Source organism: Candoia aspera, chromosome 1, assembly GCF_035149785.1.
Source record: "Candoia aspera isolate rCanAsp1 chromosome 1, rCanAsp1.hap2, whole genome shotgun sequence".
Classification (NCBI taxonomy): Eukaryota; Metazoa; Chordata; class Lepidosauria; order Squamata; family Boidae; genus Candoia; species Candoia aspera.
In genome coordinates this window covers 168175270-168200153 of record NC_086153.1, presented here as the reverse complement: position 1 = coordinate 168200153, position 24884 = coordinate 168175270, and the positions used below count along the sequence as shown (strand labels likewise).

The following is a 24884-nucleotide window of genomic DNA, read 5'->3' as shown; positions in this document are numbered from 1 at the left end:
TCAAAATAGGGAGAGATGGGCATCCATGGGATTTTGCTGCAGGTCTTGTTAAAATGATGAAAGCAGCTACCCGCCCTGTAAAATGGGTGACCGGTTTGCCCCCTGCCATGGACCCATCCAATTGAGTAAATGCGATGGGTCTTTGTAGAGGGAAAGTGGGGAGCTCCAAAGCTGCCACCACGTCGGGGTGCATCAGACACCGGGAACACCCCGAATCAATCATGGCCCATACTTCCACCGTCTTGACTTGGGACCCCAGTTTCAATTTCACCATGAGTATGCGGTAAGTGCCACTCACCGATGGAGGCTCGCGCCCGTCCTCTACCACCTGCCCAGCGGCGCCCTTTAGAGCAGGTGGCTGGCGTTTCCCGCCGGCTGCGGGATTTCGGTCTCCCCTTCAATTTCGTAGAACATCACATCGTCTCCCTCGGTCTCAGCCACCGCAGCTTTCTGTTTCCTCGGCAACGCAGGGGACTTCGCCGGCGGTTTTCCGGGCCGTTCCTCTACCTTTGCCTTCGGGCATGCTGCCACTCGATGCCCCTCCTTACCACATCTCAGACACAAGCCTTTTGCGTACCGCTTCTCCCGCTCCTCGTCCCAGGGTCGTTGTCCCGGTTTCCCCCCGGTGGTCGATGGGCGGCTGGGCTTCACCTCCCGCCCCGACTTGGCGGTCTTCCGCTGGGCAAAGATCTCTTGGGCATGTTCAGCCCTTCCTGCCAGCAGGATCCACTCATACAGCGTGTATGGGTCGTCCCTCCCCAGGGACCAGCGCAGCACCTCTGTATTCAAGCCATCTTTGAAGAGCTCGATAATGGTTGCTTGGGACCAGTCATCCACCTTCCCAGCTAGCGCTTTAAACTCCAAAGCATAATCGGCCACTGATCGGGACCCCTGCTTGAGTTCCTTCAGGGCTCGCTTTGCTCTCTCCTTTGCTAAGGGGTCCTCGAAGTGTTGCTTCAACGCCCAGAGGAACTCCTCGAGATTTTCCAGTTCAGGCGCTTCCGACTGGCACATCTGGACATACCAGTCTGCCGCCCTCCCCTTCAGTTTGGTGGCAATGGTGATGATTCTTGCCTTCTCCGATTGGAAAACCGCCCCCCATTCCTCCATATAGGCTTTCGCATTCGTCAGGAAGAACGAGAGTTTGGTCGGGTCCCCATCAAACTTGACAGGGAAGTCTCGCATGCCGCCTCCCGCCGGGCTGCGCCCCACCACCGGGGCTGCTGCGGCTGGTGCTTCCCTGACTCGGGGCGGCACGGGGCCCCGGGGCGATCGCCCGGGCGATGCTGCGATTTCCATCTGGACCGACTGGTCCCCTTCGCGCCTCCGCACCACCCGTCGCCGTTCCGGGGTCAGCCCCTGGGAGGAAGGGGTTGAATGCCTCTGGCTTGATTCTTCCCGGAGCTCTCGCATCGAGGTTACATCCAAGCTCAGCTGTTTCAGGATAGCCTCCAACGAATCCATTTTCGACTCCAGCACTCGGATCCGATCCGGAGTGGGTGAGCCCTCCGTTGGCTGCACCTGCACCACGTTGGGGGATAAGGGGTATCTCTGCCTCCAGGATGGGCCCCCCGCTGCTGTGGCATCTCCTCGGGTCTCATCCCAGGTGAGCAGCTCGCCCGGAGAATTCACGGTGGTCTCCGGGGCCGTTTTCAGCCCCCCGGCTTCGCTCTCCGACCCGGAGCTCGCCTCCTCTCTGGTGCCGGACAGCTCCCCACCTTGGGACGGTCGGCCGGACGGCCTCACGGTCGAGTCCGGTTCCCCTTCCTCCATCATCACGATGTCGGGTTCGGTCATCGCGGGCTCTCTCCCTCACAGGTTAGACGCTTGTCTTTCCTGGACAGGGGCCAGCGGAGTTAGGAACTGAGATTCTCAGCTTTATGTAATGATTGCCCTAGCCCCAGATACTCAGACTCACAAGAGGATGCTAAATGAAATCTGATTTATTAGAGTACTAAAGACAAATACAGAGAAAGCTGAGAATGAGCAAAAGCGCGCCAAATACAAACTTAAACCCTTGCTTCAAACGTATCCCGCCTCCCTCGTAACAGCCCCGCCCGGCACAGGTGCCAGCAATCGTCAGAGTTGCTAGCCTGGGAAAGTAACCTTGAGCGCAGTAGATAACACAAATACATTCCAAAGCAAAGCCAAAATATAATCGTTCCCATCCTCCCTAGACAAATGAAACACGCATCCAATTAATGACATGCGAAACGTTACGATGCATCAAATACATTGAAACGGCGCACATGACAGTTATGCAGCAAGCTCCTCCGCTTTTGGGCATTGCTGGAGGGAAATTATTATTATTATTATTATTATTATTATTATTATTATTATTATTCCTACCTCTCTCTCTCTCTCTTTCTGTCTGGTAAACTCAAGGGAGCAAACATATCTGATACTCCAGATTGGAAAAAATAATGTAACTACTACTGCCTGTTACAAAATGTCTGTGTCCAAAAGATCTATAGTATTTCTGATTAGCTGATTTATTATTATTCAAATATTGTTACCACCCATCTCACCCAAAAGAGGGACTCTGGGCAGTTTACAATAAAATTAATACTATAATAATAAACAATTAAAATCCTATAAAAATAAAACAAGTTACAGATATAAAGTACAATATAAATAAATATAAAATCCAAGAGGCTATAAAAATTCCAATCCAGTGGGAGGGGCTCTGAGGTGCGAGCCATCCCCATGAATGGCTACCCACCTTCCCGCCCCAAGCGAGACGGCAGAACCAGGTCTTCAGGGCCTTCCAGAAGGTCAGGAGTGAAGGGGCCTGCCTCACCTCTGGAGGCAAGATGTTCCAAAGGGCGGGGACCACTGCAGAGAAGGCCTGCTTTCTGGACCCTGCCAGATGAAATTCTCTTACAGATGGGGTCCATAACATGCCCTTTCTGCATGACCGGGTGGGGCAGGTCGATGTTATGGGGATGAGACGGTCCCTCAGGTAACCTGTCCCCATGCCATGTAGGGCTTTATAGGTAATAACCAACACCTTGAATTGGACCCAGAAGCAAACTGGCACCCAGTACAGCTTGTGCAGTAAAGGTGTTATATGTGCCAATCTAGGGGCACCAAAAATAACCTGTGCGGCTGCATTCTGGACTAGCTGAAGCTTCCGAATACTCTTCAAGGGTAGCCCCATGTAGAGCGCATTGACATAGTCTATATGGGAGATGACCAGGGCATGAATGACTGTTTGGAGGGCTTCTCGCTCCAGGAACAGGCGTAACTGGCGCACAACTCGAAGTTGAACAAAGGCCCTCCTGGCCACTACTGCCACCTGCTCTTTGAGCAGGAGTTGTGAGTCCAGAAGAACCCTCAGATTACGCACCGGGTTTGTGTGGGGCAGTGCAACCCCATCCAGAACTAAAGATGACAATTTCTCAGAAACAGAGGAGTCACCAACCCATAGCCACTCCATCTTACCGGGGTTCAGCTGAAGCCTGTTGTTTCCCATCCAGACCCCCACAGCCCCCAGGCACTGAGAAAGGGCAGTCACTGCATCACTTACCTCACCCGGGATGGAGATGTATAATTGGATTCTTGGAATTCTCCATCCCGTGGAGATGGATGATCTCACCCAGAGGTTTCATGTAGATGTTAAAAAGGAGAGGAGAGAGTGCCGACCCTTGTGGCACCCCACAAAGGAGGGCCCGTGGGCCCAATCTCCCCTATTAACACCGACTGGAACCAGCCCTGGAGGAAGGAGGCGAACCAGCACAAAACCACGCCACCCACCCCCAACTTCCTGAGCCTCCCCAAAAGGATACCATGATCGATGGTATTGAAAGCCATCTTAAATGCTAAGTTAGGCCTTGCCAGAAGATGTTTATGTTTATAAGCATCATTTAAAGGCCAGGGAATATTACTTGATTACATAGATTATTTCTTTCTATGCAATCAATTCTTAGATTGTATAATAATTTCCTATGTATCTTCTACTATTAGTAGCAGTAGTAGCTTTATTTTTCGTCACCCAGAGCTAGGCATAGTACAAAATAATAAAATATAAATGAAATGTTAATACACAAGTTATTATAATCCATGCTGGGGCCGCAACTAAAATACAGATCCTCGATAACCAGAATGGCTGATAACGTTTAAAACACTAATTATCTTATATCCAAGTAATACATTTCTGTATTAAAAACATATTTAAACCACCAACAGACTCCAGGAATAATTCTGGTGGAACTTGATTCTAGAAAATTGGTGCTAGATAGGAAAAAGATTTCAGTCATGATATTATTTTAGTACAAGGAAGTAACAGCCATGGCCGGACTATCAGGTTGAGCATAGAGGCACATGAGCTACAAGCAGATTTTCCAAATAACTAGGTGTGCCTGTGTACAAGGCTCAGTGAGCTAACATTGGGAACTAATATTGTTGAAAGTTCACTATTTTAATGTTGGTTTCTTTGGGAAAAAAAAGTTTTGCAGTATCAAGGAAAGCTATGAAAATGTAGCAAGAATATGTCAAAAATGAGGATTCAAGTAATGAAGTATTTGCTTATCCCTTTCCCTTCAGAAGATGAAAAGGAGGCATTTCTGATTGAATTAGCATGGCATTTTGAAAGGCACGGAAGTGATCTGTAACTCTGGCTGGAGTGACACTCTGCCAAAGTTGGTACACAGTCTGGGAGTTCTCCTGGATTCACAGCTTCTGCTCAAAGAGCAAGTGGCAGCCATTGCAGGAGGGCCTTTGCACAAATACATTTTGGGCACCAGCTGTGCCCTTTCCCAAATCACTCATGCCTCAGTCATCTCCCAGTTAGACTACCACAATGTTCTCTCCATGGAATTGCCCTTGAAGAACATCTGAAAGCTGCAGTTGGTCCAGAATGTAGCGGTATGCGCAGTAGTGGGTGCACTGCGATACACCGATGTAACCTACTGCTGCATGAGCTGCACTGCTCCCATAGTTAGATAAGAATGTTTATAACTGTCAGATTCAGTAGTAAGATTTACAAGGAGTCACCATTTGTCCCTCATTTTTTGGAACTGGAAATTATTTTTCATAAATCCATGTTTTTCCTTAATCTGTGCGTAAAATTTAACCTTAATGAAGAAACTCACCTTTCCTTCCTCAGCTGTACCCTCCCATGAACCCTTCATACCTGGGGAAGTAAAAATCTTGTTGTCACAACATCAATTGAAGAGAACTCTATTGGAAGCAATCCAACCATTCCAATTATTGCTAATTTTTTCATTGCCCTTACACTCTAGGAATTTGCATGATGATCAGCAGCAATGAATTGCTTCCATGAATAAATAGGCTGTATAAGGGAGTAAATATCGGACTAATTTTTAATATAGTTGCTTTGATAGGAATCTGGGCAAGTTTAAGAAGTATGTTTACCTATTTTGAGGGAAGAATGGTATTCTGGTGGCTGCTCAAATAACCAGGTTGATGGAAGGAAGATGACTGTACAAATATACAGTTCCTTTTATTTTTTCTAAGAGATGCCATTGATGCCTTTTGAAGACAAGTTTAAATTTATGTAAAATTAACTTTATGGGGAGAATGAAGTTTATGAGCAAAATGTAGCAATAGAGATCTGTAGGGATATGCATATAAAAGAAATAAATTATGCTGATGACAAAGCTGAAGTCTTTACTGCTGCTGCTGGAGTAAGTAACAATTGGTGAAAATGGTTTTTCTGTGTTAAGATCCTTATTATCATGATTCTGCAGACTGGAAAATCTTGGTATAAATTCTTTCTCAGTATTGTAAGCCTGTCCTCAACTTAATTATTTTCATACAGTATTTGGACAAGTATTTGTCACTTAAAAGTTTTCCATATATCTGAAGTATATACCAATATGAATAAATTTAGAAGAAACTAGACCTGGTGACCCGTTGGGTCATCTTTTGAGAGAAAGGTAGTGCAGTCTGATATGACCAGAATGAACATTAAAGTTTAGGCTGACCATTTTTTTTTTTACCCCAATGCAGTACGGTTCCATGATCATCTAAGAAGAGAGCCAGTTTGGTCTAGTGGCTTAGGTTCTGGGCTAGTCCCAGCTTAGGCATGAAAGCCAGCTGGGTGACCTTGGGCCAGGCCCTCTCTCTCAGCCCAACTTGGTGCAATGTAGACTAGCCTCTTTGTGGTGCACCCTGGGCAACGTGGCTTGTCACGGCTAAATAGTCTACACATCTGGCTGCTGGACCTCACAAGGTTTTCCTGGCAAGAAAAAGCAGCATGAACACTGAACTGCTATGCCATATGATTAAAAAAAATCATCTAAGAACAGTATATATCTTAAATAGAAAAATAATTGTAGTGGCAAACAAACTTCAATAATAAGTCAATATTTACTTACTTTAAACAGGTATACAGAATGACCATAGGCAGGCAAAAAAGCAGTGGGAGCGGGAGCGACTTCCAACTTCCCCATTGATTTTGCTTGTGGGAAGCTGGCAGGGAGTGTCAGAAATCACATTACCATGGGGACGCTGCAATGGCTACAAGTCTGCAAATAACACTGGTCTGAACATCATGGAAATTTCAATTCCACAGGAGTAATGGGTCCCAGATTTTTTACATATTCTTTAAATTAGCAGATTTTAGGTACCTTGATTTAAAAAACTGTTGCAGTATAATGCACCATTTGGGCTAACTTGAGGGTACGAACAGACAAATAGATAAACACAATGAGAATTTTAGTAGTAAATTATTAACATAATCCAATTCTTTAAAAAAAAGTTATCCAATTTCTGTTGGTTTGTACTTGAGAATCCTGAATAATTTTGAACTTTCAGGAAATGAATAGGATAGTTGATCAGAATCACTGCAGGGAAGACAACTAAATTTCCCCACTCCCAGCAATCTGCTTGAAGAGCAGAGTCCGCTATCTTCCCAGTGATTCTACTCAAATTGCTGGTTTCCTGCTTTTAAGGAGAGCTGGAATACTGCTGAGAGGAAGCAACTTGTGAATTAGCAGTGGAAGCAGTGTTCCAGCCCTGCCTGCCAGCTGATTATTCTAATAACTGCTGTATGCTGCTTTACAATTGTAAATGATGAGGCTGCTTCAAAAACTGGTACTTCCTTCTTGCATTAGTATCTTTCAGAATATGGGATTTAACATAAAATTGGACAAAGATGTTTAGGATTGTTCTAAAAGTTGAAAGGAAGTCAAATGCAATGCCTAAGTTTTGGAGCAGTTAATAATTCTGTTTGCAGGAATTGAGAATAATTCTTGTTTTGTTTGGAAGCATAGTATAAGACTAGGACAATAATTAGCTGCATTTTTCAATTCCAAAGAACTAAATGTTGTATGACAAATATTAAATTGATATCCAGCTAGGGGATAAACATGGTTTTGTATGGTTTACATGGTTTTGGATTTTTAAGATGCTGTCAGCAAAAAGTCTGTGTCAGCAGACTATCTGGCTGCTTTCTAGAGATTATGTCGTTGTAAACTAAGTCATTCCACACAGAAATGAACTTGAAGTCTGGAATTTGCTATTGTTTCCAACATTTTTGAGATGAATTTCCTTTTTGAAATTTGGAATACCTGTTGCTTCAAATACTGGGAGTTTATAGCATGGTAAGTGCAGCTGAGGAATGTGTTTGCCTAAAAGTGTGATTTAAGATCAGATTTTCAGCTCTTGGAGGTAACAGCCTACTTATTTGTACAACCTTGGCTTGGATGACAGTTGCTAGCAAAGATACTTTAAGCTAGCACTAACCTCAAGTAGAGAAAGATAATTGGATTTTGCCATTTGCAAGCACTATTCTTTTTGCAATCTTCTCTAAACCACAAAATCGAGAAGGGCGGCCTTATTCACACCCACCCACCCACCCACCCACCCAGTGCTGTAGAACAGATGGGCCAAAGACTGCAAGGGGGGCGCTTTCTCACTCATGTTCTTTAAAACGCCCGGGTGGTGGTTGATTGTGGGCTCTGGAGAGAAAAAGGAACTATACAGTTACCTCAGGAGGCAGGGGCCACCCAAAGTGACTTGACACGGTGAGTTTTCCAGATACCACTGGGCTGGGTGGAACAAAAGATCTTTTTGGAGCCACTTAGTCTCTCGGGCTTTGCTTGTGGCGGTTGGTTGGGAGAAGGCTGAGGAGAGAGAATAATGGCACCCCGCCCTCCTACCTGGTTGCGGTGCAGCGGATGACACCCTCTACCCTCCCTGGGTCACCCGAATCCCGAGGATCCTAATAAAGAAGGAAGCGCTTGGCTTGGCCTCCTTGACCGGAGTGGGGGGCTGTTCTTGGCAAGGAGAAAGGATGAAGGCGACAGCCAGGCGGGGGTAGGCAGCGAGGACTACCTTCAGGTTTCGAGCAGCTGAAGTTGGGTCGCCTAAGGGTTTCCCAGGATGCGGGGAAAGGCCCTCCTCCCACGGCTGCTCATTGCTCATTTGCAGGGTTCCAAGGTGGTGATCCCCGAGAGATACCCCGACGCGTCTCCTTCAGCCCTGGGAAGTGGCACCGGAAAGCAGCTCGTTCTTGATGGCGCTGCCTACCAGCACAGAGCAGCCGAGAGGAGTTGAAAGGTCGCTCCGCGCTGGTTGGCGGTAGTGGCCCCCAAAAGGAGCGTGGGGAAAGAAAGCCCCAATTGCTATCCGCCTCTGTTTTCAGAGCGGCCGGGAAGACAGTCCGTAGCTGGAAATGCCGCCGCTTCCCAGGAGCGCACACTCTTGAGCACGTTCTGCCACCATCCCAAAGGCCTCATGATTACTCCTGAAGAGAAGTGCCGAAGCTCAGTGGGGAGCGGGCTGCTAGGTCCCAAGAGTTGGGGAGGGGGCGGTGCGGGAGTGGGTGAACGCTCCACCTGCCTGCAGAAATTGTGGAAAGGCTTGTCTGCTCCACTTGGAACTGGCTGAAGTGCTTTGCCACAAGAAAACTGCAGGGACTTGTCCAGGCAGTCTCTGAGAATCGGACCCGATTGAATGGATTAAAAAAAAAATTAAATTGGCCCCCTTTCCTTACTAATTGGTAAGTTTGTTTCATATGGGGGAGGAAAAATAGCTGCTTGCCTTTTTTTGCTTGTTTTAATAATTGGTTACTAAGTCAGCGAATTCTCTGAAGTACCTTTTGTGCAAGGTGACAGATTTTGTCCAAAATTTTAGATTTCTTAGGTTGAGAAAGATATGTCAGTGTATAAAAATAGATTTTTGTTGATTAAGTATGATGATAAATGTTCTGCAAGTATGAGGAACTATATTTGTTTTTCAAAGGGAAGCAGGCTAGTAATACAACTTGAAGTTAAATTGGATGCTCTTAGTAACATAAAATTTGCGGTGTCTGTTTCAGTGTTGCAAGGAAGATTTTGAGAAGTATTTAAATTTTTTTTTAAGTTGGCTGGCATTTGGTGTTGTGATGGTGAATCTTGTTCTGCTAAAAGTATTAGTAAGGCTCTGTTAGTTAAATAGTTTGAGACTCTTTGGATGTGACTTATTTTTGTAATCAAGGCTTCCTATATTAAAAAAAGCTTCCTATATTAAAAAAAATCTGAAAGCATCATTGATACAATTTTATACCTGTAATCAATCCCTGGGCTTCTTCCCCCTTCTCCCAACATAATGTTTTTGGTAGATTGTGGTGATTATTTTTCCTCAGGGTTTTTTTGGTACTTCTGCAAAACTTGGGGTTCTGCTGATCCTTCCTTCTTGTGTGTGGATGGTGCTGTTTTGACTATAAAGGAATGGGGAAAGTGAATATATCAAAATCAGTTTATATAAGAGAGCCCCTGGCACATTGTTTTCAGAAAGTGTTAAAAGGGGTGTAATTGGAATTGGGCAGGAAATTGGGGCATTTGTTCCTTTTTTGCCTCCACTAGTGTTAAAATCTCATGTCTGAAAAGGTTTTGCACTCTGCAGGTGTACTTGATTAGTGTGATATTCTTATGATTACAGGATGCGTGTATAAATTTGTGGAAGTAACTGTCAACCATCAATCAATAACCATAATAACCCTAAGCCATTTAGTGGGGGAAAAGTACAAAACAGTTGAAATATGTCAGTGTAATAGATTGGTGCATGAAAGTCACTGGCAGGAAAAAACTTTTGGCCAGCAAAAAAGGAACAAGACCTGGAATTGGTGTAGAAGATTTAAAGGATTCTTGGTGCTCCTGCCCCCAAAGTAAGTAAAAAAGAGATCTAGATTACTGCAAGAAACCCCCCCCCCCCAATATAATACAAATATATGGTTACATAGAGCTTCTCCCACCATTTCCAAACACTTTTAGGAAGACATTATTGGGCATGTTGATGTGCTTCAACTTTGGATTGTTGTTTAAGAATTTTGTCACTGTTCACAAATCCTTTAGGGACTGGGATCTAGCAAAAATTCCTGAGTGTCATATGTTAAAACGTATGTAATGCTGAAAACCCTTCAATCTTCCCCACCCTCCCTACATAGTTTTTATAATGTTTAACCAACTGTTATCTTCATATTTTACTTGATAGGCAGTGAGTAAATTTGGGTGTTTACTTCTGTTTGGGTCAAGCCAATAGACCCAAGGTGCCAGGTTCAGGACTTGGTGCGAAGCAAACAAAACACCAAGACAAAAATCAGACTTTTTATATCCACTTTATTTCAGAGCTCTGAGATACGTGGAGACTCTGCGCTAAAGAGGAGAGCCCTGAGCAAGCCACAGACCCCTGCTTTTATACTATCTTGAGACAGAAGAAATACAATCAGCTCACAGCTGGTTTCTTACAATTTTAGCAATTTTGGGAACAGATCAAGAACAAACTTATCATAAACTTATCAATCTTATATGTCCTGTCAGCTGCCCAAGTCATGACCCACCTTATCAGACTGGCTCTTTCATCTTTGCTCTAGGATCAAGCATATACAAGGAAATGACAAATCATACAGTTACCTTCAAGGATACATGGAAATCAATCACAAAACCTATAGTTGTGTTCAGAGATTACAAAAGCAAGCAAGAAAATCATAAAGCATTCAGCTGTTTTCAAAAATTACAGAAACATGTCATTGAGTGAAAGTATATCACCTCTGACAAGGACATTGAATACAGGTTTCAGCACATATTCAATACACATATTCTCATATGCAGGCTCATTACCCATGTTTTCATATGTAGGCTCATTATTAGATGCTGACCCAATATTAGTTCCATCTATTTCAGTTTCTACCATTTCCGTTCTCATCACCTCTCAGCAGATTATTAGGCAATTTTGTGGAGCAAAACAAATCTTTTAACTTTTAAGGTATTCAGGACAGCTATACTTGTGATTATTTTGATTTTAAACAAAAATTAAAAAAGAAATTGGCATCCTGCAAAACAAAAACTCAGTTCCGGAATCATCTGCTTCTAAGATGCCTTTGGGTTCTACATATATCCTATAGATATTCTTGGAAAATAAAAATGATTTACTTCAGCTCAGTGCTTGGAAAACAACATGGTTAGAAATACGAGGGCAAGGTAGAGAGAGATAGCAAGTACTTGGGGCCAGGGATGAGTGGGTAGAGAGGGTAGTGGGGAGCAGCCTCATCACTTAGGCTCACTTCTGGAAAATTTTGGATTTTGTGACTGACTGTACCATTGTGCTTTGACTGTCCACAACAGGTTCACAGAATATCAGATGTGTGTACTAGATGCTTCTCATCTAAAACAGAGTCTTGTAGCATATTGATATATCATTGCACAAACCTTTATCACAGTTCTCTTCATCAGACATGTGAAAAACGTATAATACGCAACAGCCTGGGGGGGGAGGGTTGGAATAGCTAAAGGAATGGTGATTGACTGTGAAATAATCTATAGTCAATGACCATTTACAAAACAGTAGTTAGTTATGACAAACATTATTTCATGAATGAGTTGGTTGAGAAGTATAGTATGATAGAAAATGCTGGTTTCAATTTTTATCCATGATTTTTTAAAAAAATCCATTCAGTCATGTCTGATTCTCAGAGACTGCCTGGACAAGTCCCTGCAGTTTTTTTTTGGCAAGATTTCAGAAGTGGTTTGCCCTTGCCTGCTTTGTAGGGCTGAGAGAGAATGTCCAAGGTTACCCAGCTGGCTTCGTGCCCAAGGTAGGGCTAGAACTCATGGTCTCATGGTTTCTAGCCTGTTGCCTTAACATGATAAATAGTATTAAATCTCATCGTGGGTTTATAGGAGCTCTTTTTAAATTGAATTGTTGTAAGAGGAAAACATTCTTTCCTCAAGGATGGCCAAATTGTGAATGATTTGTTACCACTTGTAAACAGATGTGCATATAAATAATTTCATGGAGAAACTGGGTCTCTGGAGGAAAATATGGAACAAGATATATAAAAGGTTATGTGAAAGATATGCAACAGAGAAGGAAAATGGAAGTTAGGGTTAGTTGAATTTCTAAGAGAGAGAGAAAAAAATTATAGCCATGTACATAAAGCTTTTTGAAGAAATGCCAGGAGCTTAATAATACTTTTTTGTATCTATGGCAATTAAATAAGATGAAATTGTGAAACAATAAAGTGAATTGGAATGCCTTTATTCTTCTTTTCCATTTTTCTCATTTTTCAACTTGATAAAATATTTCTGAGGCAAGGTAGATACTTCAGTCTATGAAAGATAAATGGGTATTGATTTAGCTTCATAACTAGGTGGGAATCTAACTTAGAGACTCCACAGTTACCAACAAAATGATGGTCTTTGTCACTAATGATGTTGAGAAGAACTTGTAGAAGAAGCTTTGTCATACTGCTGTGGAGCTAGGGAGCAACTATTTTCAGTCATGAAATGGTAAGGTATTAGGATCCAATGAAATAAAAAAGTTAGGTACTATCTACATAGTAGTATTCTTCCAAAATCTCTTAATATTTCTCCAGTTAGTTGGCTGGCTCTTGGAAATGAGCTGAACATATTTTGGAATTTGTATCATGCATCTTACTAAGTTCACCTTTGAACTCAGTATCCAGGAGGTTTCTGTTTAAAACTGTATAAAAATAGTCCTTGTTATCTGCAGTTCCATTACACATGGTATTATATATCCATGATTGGTAAAAAGAGATCATACCTTGGTATCCCCAGTAAAGCGTTTCACTTTTGGTTTTCACTGCAGTTCTGGTCTTATTATTTGCTACTTTATTAATGTACAGATGGTGGATAGGTTTTTGTGCATGGGGTAAAATACGTTCTTTTAAGGGCTTATCTATAGTTACCAATAGTTGCTAGGCTGGAATGACCCCCGCCCCTTTTGAATAATGAGGGCCACCTGTATCAGTGTATTGTTTTAAGTGATTTAACATGAAGTACCACTGTTCAATGTTAACTAAACAGATTTAAAAGGTATGCATCTTGAGGCTAACATGTTAAATGAAAAAAGATGCCGGATGTTTTGAAATAGATGATGGAGAACTGAATTAATATTACAGTCACTGTCTGAATCAAATTGACACTAGATTAATGTTTACAAAAAATTCAACCCTATGACAGATGGTGTGCAGATGTTTCTAATGCTGGCACAAAAATGGTTTTTTGACTTATTGATGCAAACTAGGATTTTGAGCTGCCATTTACCAAAGGGCTCAGTGTACATAACATTTAAAAACAATGATATAGTTTTGAACACTTAACTACTCAAAGAATTGATCTGGCATCTAAATATTTGCCCACCTTGAATTAACTTGCAGAATGCATACAGTACTGGCTCTGCATCTCTGGCAATGCATCAACATCCATGTTTTAGTAGGACAGGTACCATGAAAACATAACTTTAGAGGCAATGATGTGGGGTTAATTTTAGAAAAAATTGAGTCAGTTTTGTATTTCTGATACACCGTAGAAAACGAAGTATATTATTTTATGTGTTGTATTCCAATAACCTAAACGATTTGAGCTGAAAAACTTGGAGTAAAACCTCAATAAAATCTATTTAACAGCACATTGTTATATGTGTTTATTTAGAATCTAGTACAATTGTATTCTATTTATACAATTTCAGTCTAAAAGTAGTCCTGTCAGCATTAGTGAAAAGGCCCAAAGACATGAGTGCTGATTTATTTGATATTTTATTAAGTTCTGTTAAACAATTATTAAATGAACTCCCTCCCATTGGCTTCAGTGTCGGTGACTGACTGTACAGCAGCTCCAGAAGTGCTGTATCTATGTGGTAGAGAGAAAACACCAGCCCCCATGGAAACAAGCCTCATCAGGGAGCATTTTCACACTCAGATTCTGATCAGCTTAAAGGATGTAATGAAAGGGCTTTTGGTGAGGGAGGAAAAAGAAGAATGAGAGACTGACCAACCAAATTGGGGAAGAAAATGCTGCTGGACTTCTCTGTTCAAAGAGATCCAGTCTTGTAACAGGTCACTTCCTTGATGGAGAACTGAACCTTTCCCTCTTTCTTTCTCTGATGAGCTAGCTGGAGCTTCACATTAAGAAACCAGCCCTGCTTGAAGCCCAGAGTACGGTGTGGAGCCTCTCTATGATTTCGCAAGCCAGGATGCCCCAGCAACAAGTTCAGGATGATGCAAAATGATGCTGGCAGGAACAAACTTGCCAAGATTTGTTGGCAGAATCCAAGAAAAGGTTTTGCTGGAGAACAACATGCCTGCTACAAACAGGCATCAGGAACTGTTGATGACCAAGAGAAACTGAATTGTAGACTTCTGTGTTCAGCAAAAAGAGGTCAGGCCTTGAAACAGCTCACTTCCTTAATGGAGAACTTAGCTGTTCCCTCAAGCAGGAATGGGAGGTGGGAAGCAAAGGAGTTCGATACTGTCAAGGAAAAAGACTGCCTAAGCTTCCTCAGCTGAGGCTGGTGTTCCACACTTGCCTGTTGGGAAGGGGAAGACGAAAGAACATAAACTGCTACAGTTAAGATGGTTTATGTCTTCAATTGGACATCATAATTTGATTTAATTATTTGACAGACTCATATTTGTTTTAAAGCTCTGATCACTGAGTGGGTAAAGAGTCAGAGGTGAATAAATGAAGCAATCTCCCAATTTCTTTGGTGGGTCCAGTGTTTGCTTTTTGGCACTTGCTACTGATTATGTGCCCCCTACCTCTCACTGTAAATGAGTCACTGCCACAATCTGTACAGTATTAGTTTCTGTGCATTTTGGGTACTAGAAAGGCTGATGATTCTGCAGGTATGTTACCTACCTTGGTATGTTTCCAGAACACTTCTGACTTCTATTTCCCAGCAATCTCAGCAGCTGAGAGGGTGCTTTCAGTGCAGATCTCCTCCTCTGAAGCCTGATTTCTTTTTTCACCTTTTCAAGGGGAGATCTGACATATCTTGTGGACTGTATAGAGATGTTCAATGAGGTACAGGATTGTGGTATTAATGTTTTGTATTCAAGGAAATGAATTCTCATATATTTTTTACACTATTCTAAATTTTAAAAATTCCAACAAGAGCAAAGCCATTGAAAACATTCTCTGTCTCTCATATATTATATGGCCACCCATCTCACACAAGGAGACTCTGGGCAGTATACAACGAGATAAAAACAGTGAATAAAAACAATCATTATAAAAAGATAAAATGATTATTAAAAAGAATATCACAAATTTTTAAAAATATACCAACTCCACAGAGAAAGCAAGAACGTCAATCATAATGGAGCCATCTAACAATGTCTCCCGTTCCCAAAGACCCCCAGGCCTGACAACACAACCATGTCTTGAGGGACTTCCTAAACAATAGGGAAGGAGCAAGCCTAATTTCGGGGGGGGGGAATGTTCTACAAGAAGGAACCCACAGCAGAGAAGGGCCACCTCCTGGGACCCACTAAATGCAAGTCCCTGGCGGATGGAACCTGTAACATGCCTTCCCTGCTTGATCTAATGTGACGGGGTTAATGTAATCGGGGACAGGCGGACCCTCAGATATCCTGGCCCCATGAAGGGCTTTAAAGGTCCAAACCAGCACCTTCAATTGGATCTGAAAGCAAACTGGCAGCTCGTGATGTGTGGATGTAATATGTGCTCTTCTATGGGCACACATAACTTCCCACGCCACTGCATTCTGTACCAGTTGAAGCTTCTGGATACTCTTCAAGGGCAACCCCATGTAAAGTGTGTTACAATAGTGCAATCTGGAGGTGACTAAGGCATGAGTGACAGTGAGCAGAGCCTCCTGATCCAGGAAGGGGCACAACTGGCGCATAACACAAAGATGTACGAAGGCCTCTTAGCCATGACTGCCACCTGTTCTTCAAGCAGCAGTCATGAGTCTAGGAGGACTCCCAGATTGTGCACCGGGTTGGCTGGGATACACACACACACACATAGTGTCTTTATTTATTGGCTGTTATATTGCAATTTATATGCTTTTAATTTTGATTTTATTGTAAACCGCCCAGAGTCCCCCTTTTGGGAGAGATGGGCAGTAATAGAAATTTGAAATAAATAAATATTGTATGTATGTATGTATGTATGTATGTATAATTTTTTATTTTTTAAAATTAATTTTTAAAATTAATATTAAGATATATTGATTTAATATATATTAAAATAGCATTTGTTTCAGTAAAACATGTTGAGTGCTATTGCATGCGGTATGTTACTAATTTTATGAAACAGTGCATTTTAAGGAATAGAAGTAAAATTCGGCTCTCACCAATCATGAGAGGCGAAATCTCCAGGCTTTATAAGACCTGTCAGTTTAAGCTGTTTGAAGATTAGATTTCATTGTGTGCTCAGAAAACCTTAGGGAATCAGTGCAGAGAAAGTAAAGATAGTTCCAACATTTTAAAAGTATGCCTTTTGAGTAGATGATAAGACTTAGTTTCCTTATGCGTATGTGCTATAGTATTTGGCTAGCAGAATAAAATTGCATTTTAATTACTTTATCTCAGTGCAGAATTATGCTAAGATTATGATGTTGGTCAACTGTGATGACTGCCCTACTCTGCTTACCATTAAATTCGATTCATACGTGGTTGAAGTAGAAGTCTCTTTAATGGAGTGTAGTGTGCAGTACAGTGAAAAAGTTGCAAATAGAAGTTCCTGCACTTTCTCCAAGTTAAACAGCCCCATGAAGTTAATCCCCTCCCCTCCTTCAGTATGCAGCCCCCCTTCTTGTGCCAGGTCATTCAGTTCTGTGCAGATGTCTCCAATGGCTTGGCATCTTGACCTTGGATGCCAAAGATAGCCTAAACAAGATGTTTTCACACTCTCGGCTTGTCCTCCTCCCACTTCTATCAAGTCACAAGTCTTGACACGTGTTGACTACATTCATGCATGTGAGTCGAATCAGATGTTCTGGGAACGTTTGATCCGGGAGCATGACATAACACCCACCTGAAAAAAAAACTTGAAACATAATTAGTAAAAAGCAGGAAAAGTGCTAATGTGATTAAGGGAGATGGAGGTGAGCTAACTAAGGGGAAGGCTTTTGGGGGTATTTAGCATGGAATCTTTTAAGCAGAAGAGGTGCATTAACATGCTGACTGGAAACCCATTCGTTATCAGGAAAATGTTTCCAGCGAACTAGATACTGTAATGAACCACAATGCCTGCGAGAATCCAAAATGTTCTTAACTTCAAAATGCTGTTCGCCATCAATCATGATAGGAGTCGGTGTAGGCGATGCTGGGTGCCATCATGGCAATTCATGAAGTGGCTTCAAAAGGCTGCAAAAGGCTGCAAAACAGGGTGAATTCTTCTTAAATTATGCAGGAGTTGCAGTTGTACGGTGACAGGGTTAATGATTTTTGTGATAGGAAAGTGTCCTATAAATTTTGGTCCTAATTTTTTCGATGGTTGAGGTGGACAGAGGAATTTGGTGGAGAGATAAACTTTATCCCCAATCTTTAGAAGCCATTCGGGACAGCGCTTGCGATCGGCAAGTTTTTTATATGTGTTAGCATTGGTTAGGGCTTGTTGGATGACTGGCCAACCGAGGCAACCTTTTTGCACCAGTCTGTGGCAGAGCACTGATCTGGTGGGGGGAGAGGCAGTTCGGGATAGGTACAAAATCTTGACCAGAAACAACTTGGAATGGAGAGAGACCAGTGCTTTGGTGTACAGCATTGTTGTAAGCGACTTCGGCAAAAGGGAGAAGGTCAACCCAGTAGTCTTCTTGTTAATTTATATAGCATCTAAGGAATTGTTCGAGTGGAGAATTAGCATGTTCAGTTGATCCGTCTGTTTGAGGATGGTTTGACAAGCTTAAAGCTTGTTTGGTGCCAATTAATTTCAAAAAGAATTTCCAGAATTTAGATGTGAATTGAATTCCACGGTCTGAGATCACACTTTCGGGACATCCATGTAGGCAGTACACGTGTTGCAGGAAAAGTTTGGCAAGCCGGGAAGCTGTAGGGATCTTAGTACACAGTACAAAATGAGCTTGTTTAGAAAACAAATCAATAACAACCCAAATGACGGTTTTGTTCTTGCTCTCAGGTAAGTCAACAATAAAGTCCATGGCAATCTGTTTCCAGGGTTTGGAAGGTTCAGCTACTGGCTGGAGGAACCCTTGAGGTTGTCCTCCCTTTTTCTTGGATCTAGCACAAATGGGGCAACTAGACACATAGTCCTTGACATCCTTACTTAAAATGGGTCAGCAAAATTGGGGGTGTACTAAATGTAGGGTTTTGACAAAACCAAAATAACTGGCTGTTTTATCGTTGTGGGAAGGCTGTAAAACTTTAGCATGCAAAAGTTCAGGGATATACAGTTTGCCAGCAGAGTACCACAAGCCATTCAGCTCAGTCAAAACAGATTTGTTAATTTGTAGCAAAGAATCAGCTTGGAGAGTTGCTTGCAACTCTTGTTGCAATTTGCCTGGCATTTCACTTTCTCAGCCACAGTTTAGAAAAGACCGTATCCACAATCTCCTTTTGCTGACTGTTGTGTTGGGGAAGGCACGAAAGCGCATCGGCTAAGAAGTTTTTCTTCCCAGGAAAATAAGTTAAAGTGAAATTGAAGTGACTGAAAAATTGAGCCCATTGAAGCTGCTTGGCATTTAGTTTTCTGGGTGTGTGTGAAGCTTATACATTTTTATGATCAGTCCATACCTCAAAGGGGTGTTGAGCTCCTTCTAGAAGGTGTCGCCAAGCTACAAGGGCTGTTTTCACTGTAAAAGCTTCTTTCTCCCATACATGCCATCTGCGCTCATTGTCGGTAAATTTACGAGATAAGTAAGCACAGGGGTGCAAAGCGCCTTGGGGTCTCACTGTAAAAGTATTGCCCCCACAGCCGTATCTGATGCATGTGCCTGGATTATGAATGGTTGTTCAGGATCAGGATCTTTTAATATGGGTTCAGCTGTAAAAAATGCCTTCAGATGCTCAAACGCAGTTTGCCATTCAGCCATCCAATTTAACTTTGCCCCAGGACTTGTAACCTTCTGCATTTCTCCTCTTCCTCTTGTTTTTAGCAAATTGGTCAAAGACAGTGAAATTTGGGCAAAATTTGGGATGAACAGGTGATAATTGGCAAACCCCAGAAAGCTTTGCAATTGACAGTGCATGTGTGGGGGTTTCCCATGCTACAATGTCTTGAATTTTGGCAGGATCCACTGCTATCCCTTTAGTAGAAACTCTGTAGCCCAAATAGTCTAGTTCTTTTTTGTGGAATTCACATTTTGACAATTGAGCATACAACTTAGCATCACGAAGCTTGGTTAACACCTTTTTGGCCAATTTAAAGTGTTCTTGTTCATTTTGGGAATAGATTAAGATATCATCCAAATACATTAAGACCCCTTTGTACAGATGCTCACGTAGGGTCTCATTTATAAATTGCATGAACACTCCAGGACCCCTGGACAACCTGAACAGCATGACCTTGTACTGATAACAACCCCAAAAGGCAATTGAAAGCAGTCTTCCACTCATGCCCTTCCCGAATGCAAATTCGAAAATATGCTTTTCTTAAGTCCAATTTGGTAAAAATCCTTCCCTTGGAGAGATGCGCAAGCATGTCCTTCATCAGCGGGAGAGGATATTGGTTTGTAGTGGAAATAGCATTTAATCCTCTAATCTGTGCATAATCTTAATGAACTGTCTTTTTTGGCACAAAATAGGACAGGTGCGGCCATGGGTGAATTGGCAGGCTCAATGAACCCTTGGGTTAGGTTTTTGTCAATAAACGCTCTAAGGACTTCCTTTTCTTTTTCAGACATTGCATACATTTTGGGTTTAGGGAGCTTGACATTCGGATCCATTTCAGTTGCACAGTCCGTCTTTCTGTGTGGGGGTAACTGGTCTGACTCTCATCAAATCTGCAAATTCTTTGTATTGGCTTGGAATTAATGGATTGGGATCGTGGGAGGAGAAGCCCCCTCTTTGATCATGATACCTGCCGATTCGTTTTTCAGAGCCAGAGTCTCTTGGGTTAACCCCAGATAAAATCCATCCTTGAATTGCAAGGTCCGCACTTCCCAATCTACATGGGGTTTTTGGCTCCTTAACTATGGGAACTCTAAAATCATGGCATAATTAGTGGTAGGTGCCACAATGAATTGTAAATTCTCTGTATGGCTGCCTATCCGCATGGCTACAGTCTCTGTATAATATTTCACTGGACCCCTGTGGGCTTCTTATCCTCCAATTGTGTAAATACTGTGGGTTGCTTTAGCTTCCTCACATGTACAGTAAGTCTAGTCCCTTTACTATAATGGGATGAATTAAACATCTGGGGCACCCTGAGTCCAACATAGCCATTAAATCAGCCTTGCAGTTAGTTCTTAAGTTCTTTAACTGAATCCCTACCAACAATGTTGGACAATCATCACTTACCAGTGGGTCTTTGTGCCCATCATCCCCTGCCTGCCTGTTGGCGTGTTTCAGAGCAGTCATGCCTCATTTCCCGCTAGTTGGGGGGCTTCGTCTTCAGAATTCCTCCTGGAATCCTCTGAGAACAGCATGAGGACAATCTGAGGCTCAATATCCATCCTTCCCACATTTAAAACATAACCCTTTTTAACTTAACATTCTCTCTCTTCCTCCCATGGCTGCCTTTGCTTCCTCATCACCGTCTGTAAATTTGCTGGGGCTCTGGTGTTCTTCCCCATTGCTTGAGCACGCACTTGCCGTCTGATTTGGAATTGAGTGTTCTCCACTTCTCCTGCTAAGCAGATCAATTCTCTCACCGTGCTGGAATCTCCTTGTCCCGATGCCCAGCGTACTAGCTCTGGTTGCAGTCCACCTTTGAAGTAATCCACCATGGCAGACTCTGACCAATCAATCTCCTTCCCAGCCAAGGCTTTAAATTCCATAGTGTATTCAGTCACAGTTTTGGACCCTTGTCTGAGTTGTTGGAGAGCTGTTTTGGTCCATAGCTTCGCAGTGGGTCTTCAAAACATTCTCTCAGTGCTCTCATGAAGTCATCCAAGCTGCGGAGTTCAGGAACTGCTGCATTGTGCAACTGCACCAACCAGTCCGCTGCTGGCCCCTTCAGCCCAGCCCCTGTTAAATCCACTTTAGAGTATTCTGTGGGGAAGATGTCCCCAAACTCTTCCATGTAGACTCCCACATTAGTCATGAAAAAAGGCAATGGCTGGGGGTCCCCATTAAACTTTACATGCAGCTCACAGTGCCCACCTTTTGGGGGGGAAGACTTACATGCCCTGTCAGCGGTTCTCCCCATGTTACCGAAGGTCGGCTACTTTTCCTGGGTTCCAGTGTTGGAGATGGTTATCTTGACCCTGGGATTGGCTCGGGCATTGATCTTTTGGTTGACATGATTGATTGCACCTCTGGTTGATTTAGCATTCGATCCAGTGACAATGAGATGTTTTGCAGTGTGGTTTCCATGGAGGCTACCCGAGTTTCTAAATTTTGCATTTGAACCAGGGTAGCTCCTCATTCTGTTTCAGAGTTCTTGGAATTGGATCTTGTGCTCTTTGGTTGTGCATCTGTTGACTGGCAAGGAGTCGGTGTGACTTCATTTTCCATCACCTCTTCCCAATTTCGGGTGCTTTGTTGTTGATCTCCAGGGGCGTCCATTCCACTCCCTTGAGTTCCAGGTGACCCGATGGCTGGAGCCAGGATGCGGAACCTTGAGTGACATCCAGAGTAATCAATTATGTGTCTAGCTCCACAGTACAGCTTTGCAGAGGTAGGGAGATTCCCACAGCTTCTGTCTCCGAATCTTCGTTGGATCCAGCCATCGATTCAGCTACCGCCTCTGGTTCTATCAGTTGAATCATTGTCCCTTCTTCCTCCATTAGTGGAGTTGGATCTCCAGATGTTTATAGAATCTGGACTCTCTTCTGGGTACATGCATCTCCAGGTAGAGTTGGACTGATGATTCACAACTTTATGTGATGACTGCCCTACTCAGCTTACCATTAAATTCGATTCATATACGATTAAAGTAGAAATGTCTTTAATGGAGTGTAGTATGCAGTACAGTGAAAAAGTTGTGAATTGAAGTTCCTGTGCTTTCTCCAAGTTAAACAGCCCCATGAAGTTAGTCCCCTCCCCTCCTTCAGTATGCAGCCCCCCTTCTCGTGCCAGGTCATTCAGTTTGTGCAGATGTCTCTAGCGGCTCGGCAGCTTGACCTTGGATGCCAAAGATAGCCTAAACAAGATGCTGTCACACTCCTGGCTTGTCTCCTCCCACTTCTATCAACTTGCAAGTTTTGACATGTGTTGACTAGATGCATGCGAGTCCGATCAGATGTTCTGGGAACGTTTGATCTGGGAGCATGACATCAACCTAGCTTTGTTGGATTATATTATCATGGGACAATTTAATATTAGGTACCTAGTAGTAAATTTTTCTTGTAGTACACCCTTGTAAAAGTAATAACTGGGCAATTGAGAGGAACATTTATACTCTATCTATCTATCTATCTATCTATCTATCTATCTATCTATCTATCTAATTTGTCACCCCCCATCTCCTCCCACCAGAGGGACTCTGGGCGGTTTACAACATATTGATGATATATAGCAGACGTTTTGATTTTGTGTTGCTTGAAGAACTGAGGTTGGAGAAATAGAAATAGTTTGAGAATTGCCTGATACTTTTGCTTTTGTGCAGCTGTTGGCATACCCAGTTCTAACTATGGAAGCATTATTAATTGGCTCAGGGAGTAAGTAGGCTCAACAAATTAGTAACTGGGGTGCACTTAGTGCTTTCTTGCCAACCATAGCTTGGCTGCAACCATCACTACAGTGATGCCATGATTTATCCTTCCCAATCATAGCATAATTATACGTATGTATGTATGTATGTATGTATGTATGTATGTATGTATGTATTCTGTTGCCAGAGGTAGCTACTGTGGTGCAAAGTCCTTTACCCTTTTTCTTTCATGCTATTAAGTGTTGCATAGGCAAAACCCACATGGCTATTCCTAGTATTTAATACTTTTTTATAGTTAAGTTCCTCAGCAAAGAAAACAACTTATGGACTGTAGTATCATCTGTTTTCCAAATTGAGCTCTCATTAGTGAAGTTGAAGTATTAAATGGGGTTACTTTGTTAAAATGTAATTTAGAGAGAGACATTTGGAATCAAAGATATCTTGCTTGAGCAGAAGTACCTTCTCAATGGTATAAGTTGCCCCTACAAATTCTGCAGTTCTTTTATCCATTGCAGCTGTTTCATACTTCATCTCATAGACTCAAGAATAGAAAAAGATTTTGGAATAGAGCTGAAGCAGAAGTGAGGAAAACTTCTTTATGCCAATGAAACTTTTCTCATTTCTTTCATTCCAATTAATAGACTAAGTCACAGTGATGATAGTACACAGTTAAAATAAAAATATAATGTTCAATTTTACAGATGCCTTTGTAAATAGCCAGGAATGGACACTAAGTCGATCAGTGCCAGAACTAAAAGTGGTAAGTAAGTTCTCAATGTGTATACTTCTTCATTTTAAAATGTATTTAATGCCTGTGGGTAGTTTAGATGAATGATTTGTTTCTTTCAGCTCTTTAAATATTGTTAAACATCATTATATATAGGGCAAGGATTTCTATGACATGTCATATTTTTTCTGGAACGTTTATTTGAATTTATAAGTAAGTTAAAACATGTTTTAGAGTAATCTAGTGAGAATTAGATGCTTTTTATTTTGCCTGAAAAGTCATATTTTGACTTTTTAAAGGTGTTACGTCAAATTTCGGCTTAATTTTGTAACAAACGTCATATTTTGGTCATATTTTGGTCATTGGCAACCCTCCTGATAAGCCAGCAAGTTCAAGCCAGCAAAGGAAGTGAGAATTGGCCCGGTTGTTTTTCTCTTTTTCTTATTTGCTCCCTAACTCAGGGAGCTGTGTGTGTGTGTGAGAGAGAGAGAGGTGGAAACAAAGGCTTCTCCCCTGACCAGGCCTGAAAAAACGGTGAGAATTTGCCTGTTTTTTCTTTTTCTTCTTTGCTCCCCAACTCAGGGCTGTGTTTGTGTGTGTGTAAGAGAGGGAGAGTAACCTTTTTTAAAATGACTTCAGCAGGCAGAGGCTTCTCCCTTGACCGGGCCTGAAAAAACGGTGAGAATTTGCCGGTTTTTTCTTTTTCTTCTTTGCTCCCCAACTCAGGGCTGTGTGTGTGTGTGTGTGTGTGTAAGAGAGGGAGAGTAACCTTTTTTAAAATGACTTCAGCAGGCAGAGGCTTCTCCCTTGACCGGGCCTGAAAAAAAGAGTGAGATTTTGCCCCCCCCCTTTTTTTTCTCATTTGCTCCCCAACTCAGGTGTGTTAAGGTATCAGCCCAAAAGTGTTTTAATATTCAACAACATTGTGACACTGAGAAACACAAGAGTTGTTTAGCAAGATTTACCTTCACTGAGAACAGGCAACGTCTCCTTTTTGAGAGAGGAGCTTCTTCAACTGCAGGGTCATCAAATACCAGTCAGAATTTTGTAAGGATCTCTGTACAATGATGGTTACTTCAGATATTCCCTTAAGGAAGTTAGGTAGTGGTAGCCTCAGGCATTTTTTGGAGAAGTACACCAGTCATCCAATTCCAAATGAATCATTTGTA

General features: G+C 42.4%; 1 protein-coding gene across 3 annotated transcripts in view; it reads left to right on the top strand.

The window, feature by feature from the left end:
* The window catches only part of AGAP1 (ArfGAP with GTPase domain, ankyrin repeat and PH domain 1), a 471115-nt gene that overhangs the window by 21734 nt on the left and 424497 nt on the right, over window positions 1-24884 (top strand). For all 3 annotated transcript variants that reach the window (XM_063317853.1, XM_063317854.1, XM_063317855.1), the window contains exon 2: window positions 23690-23748. In XM_063317853.1, coding sequence (XP_063173923.1) covers window positions 23690-23748 — 59 coding nt within the window. The remainder of the gene's footprint in view (window positions 1-23689; window positions 23749-24884) is intronic.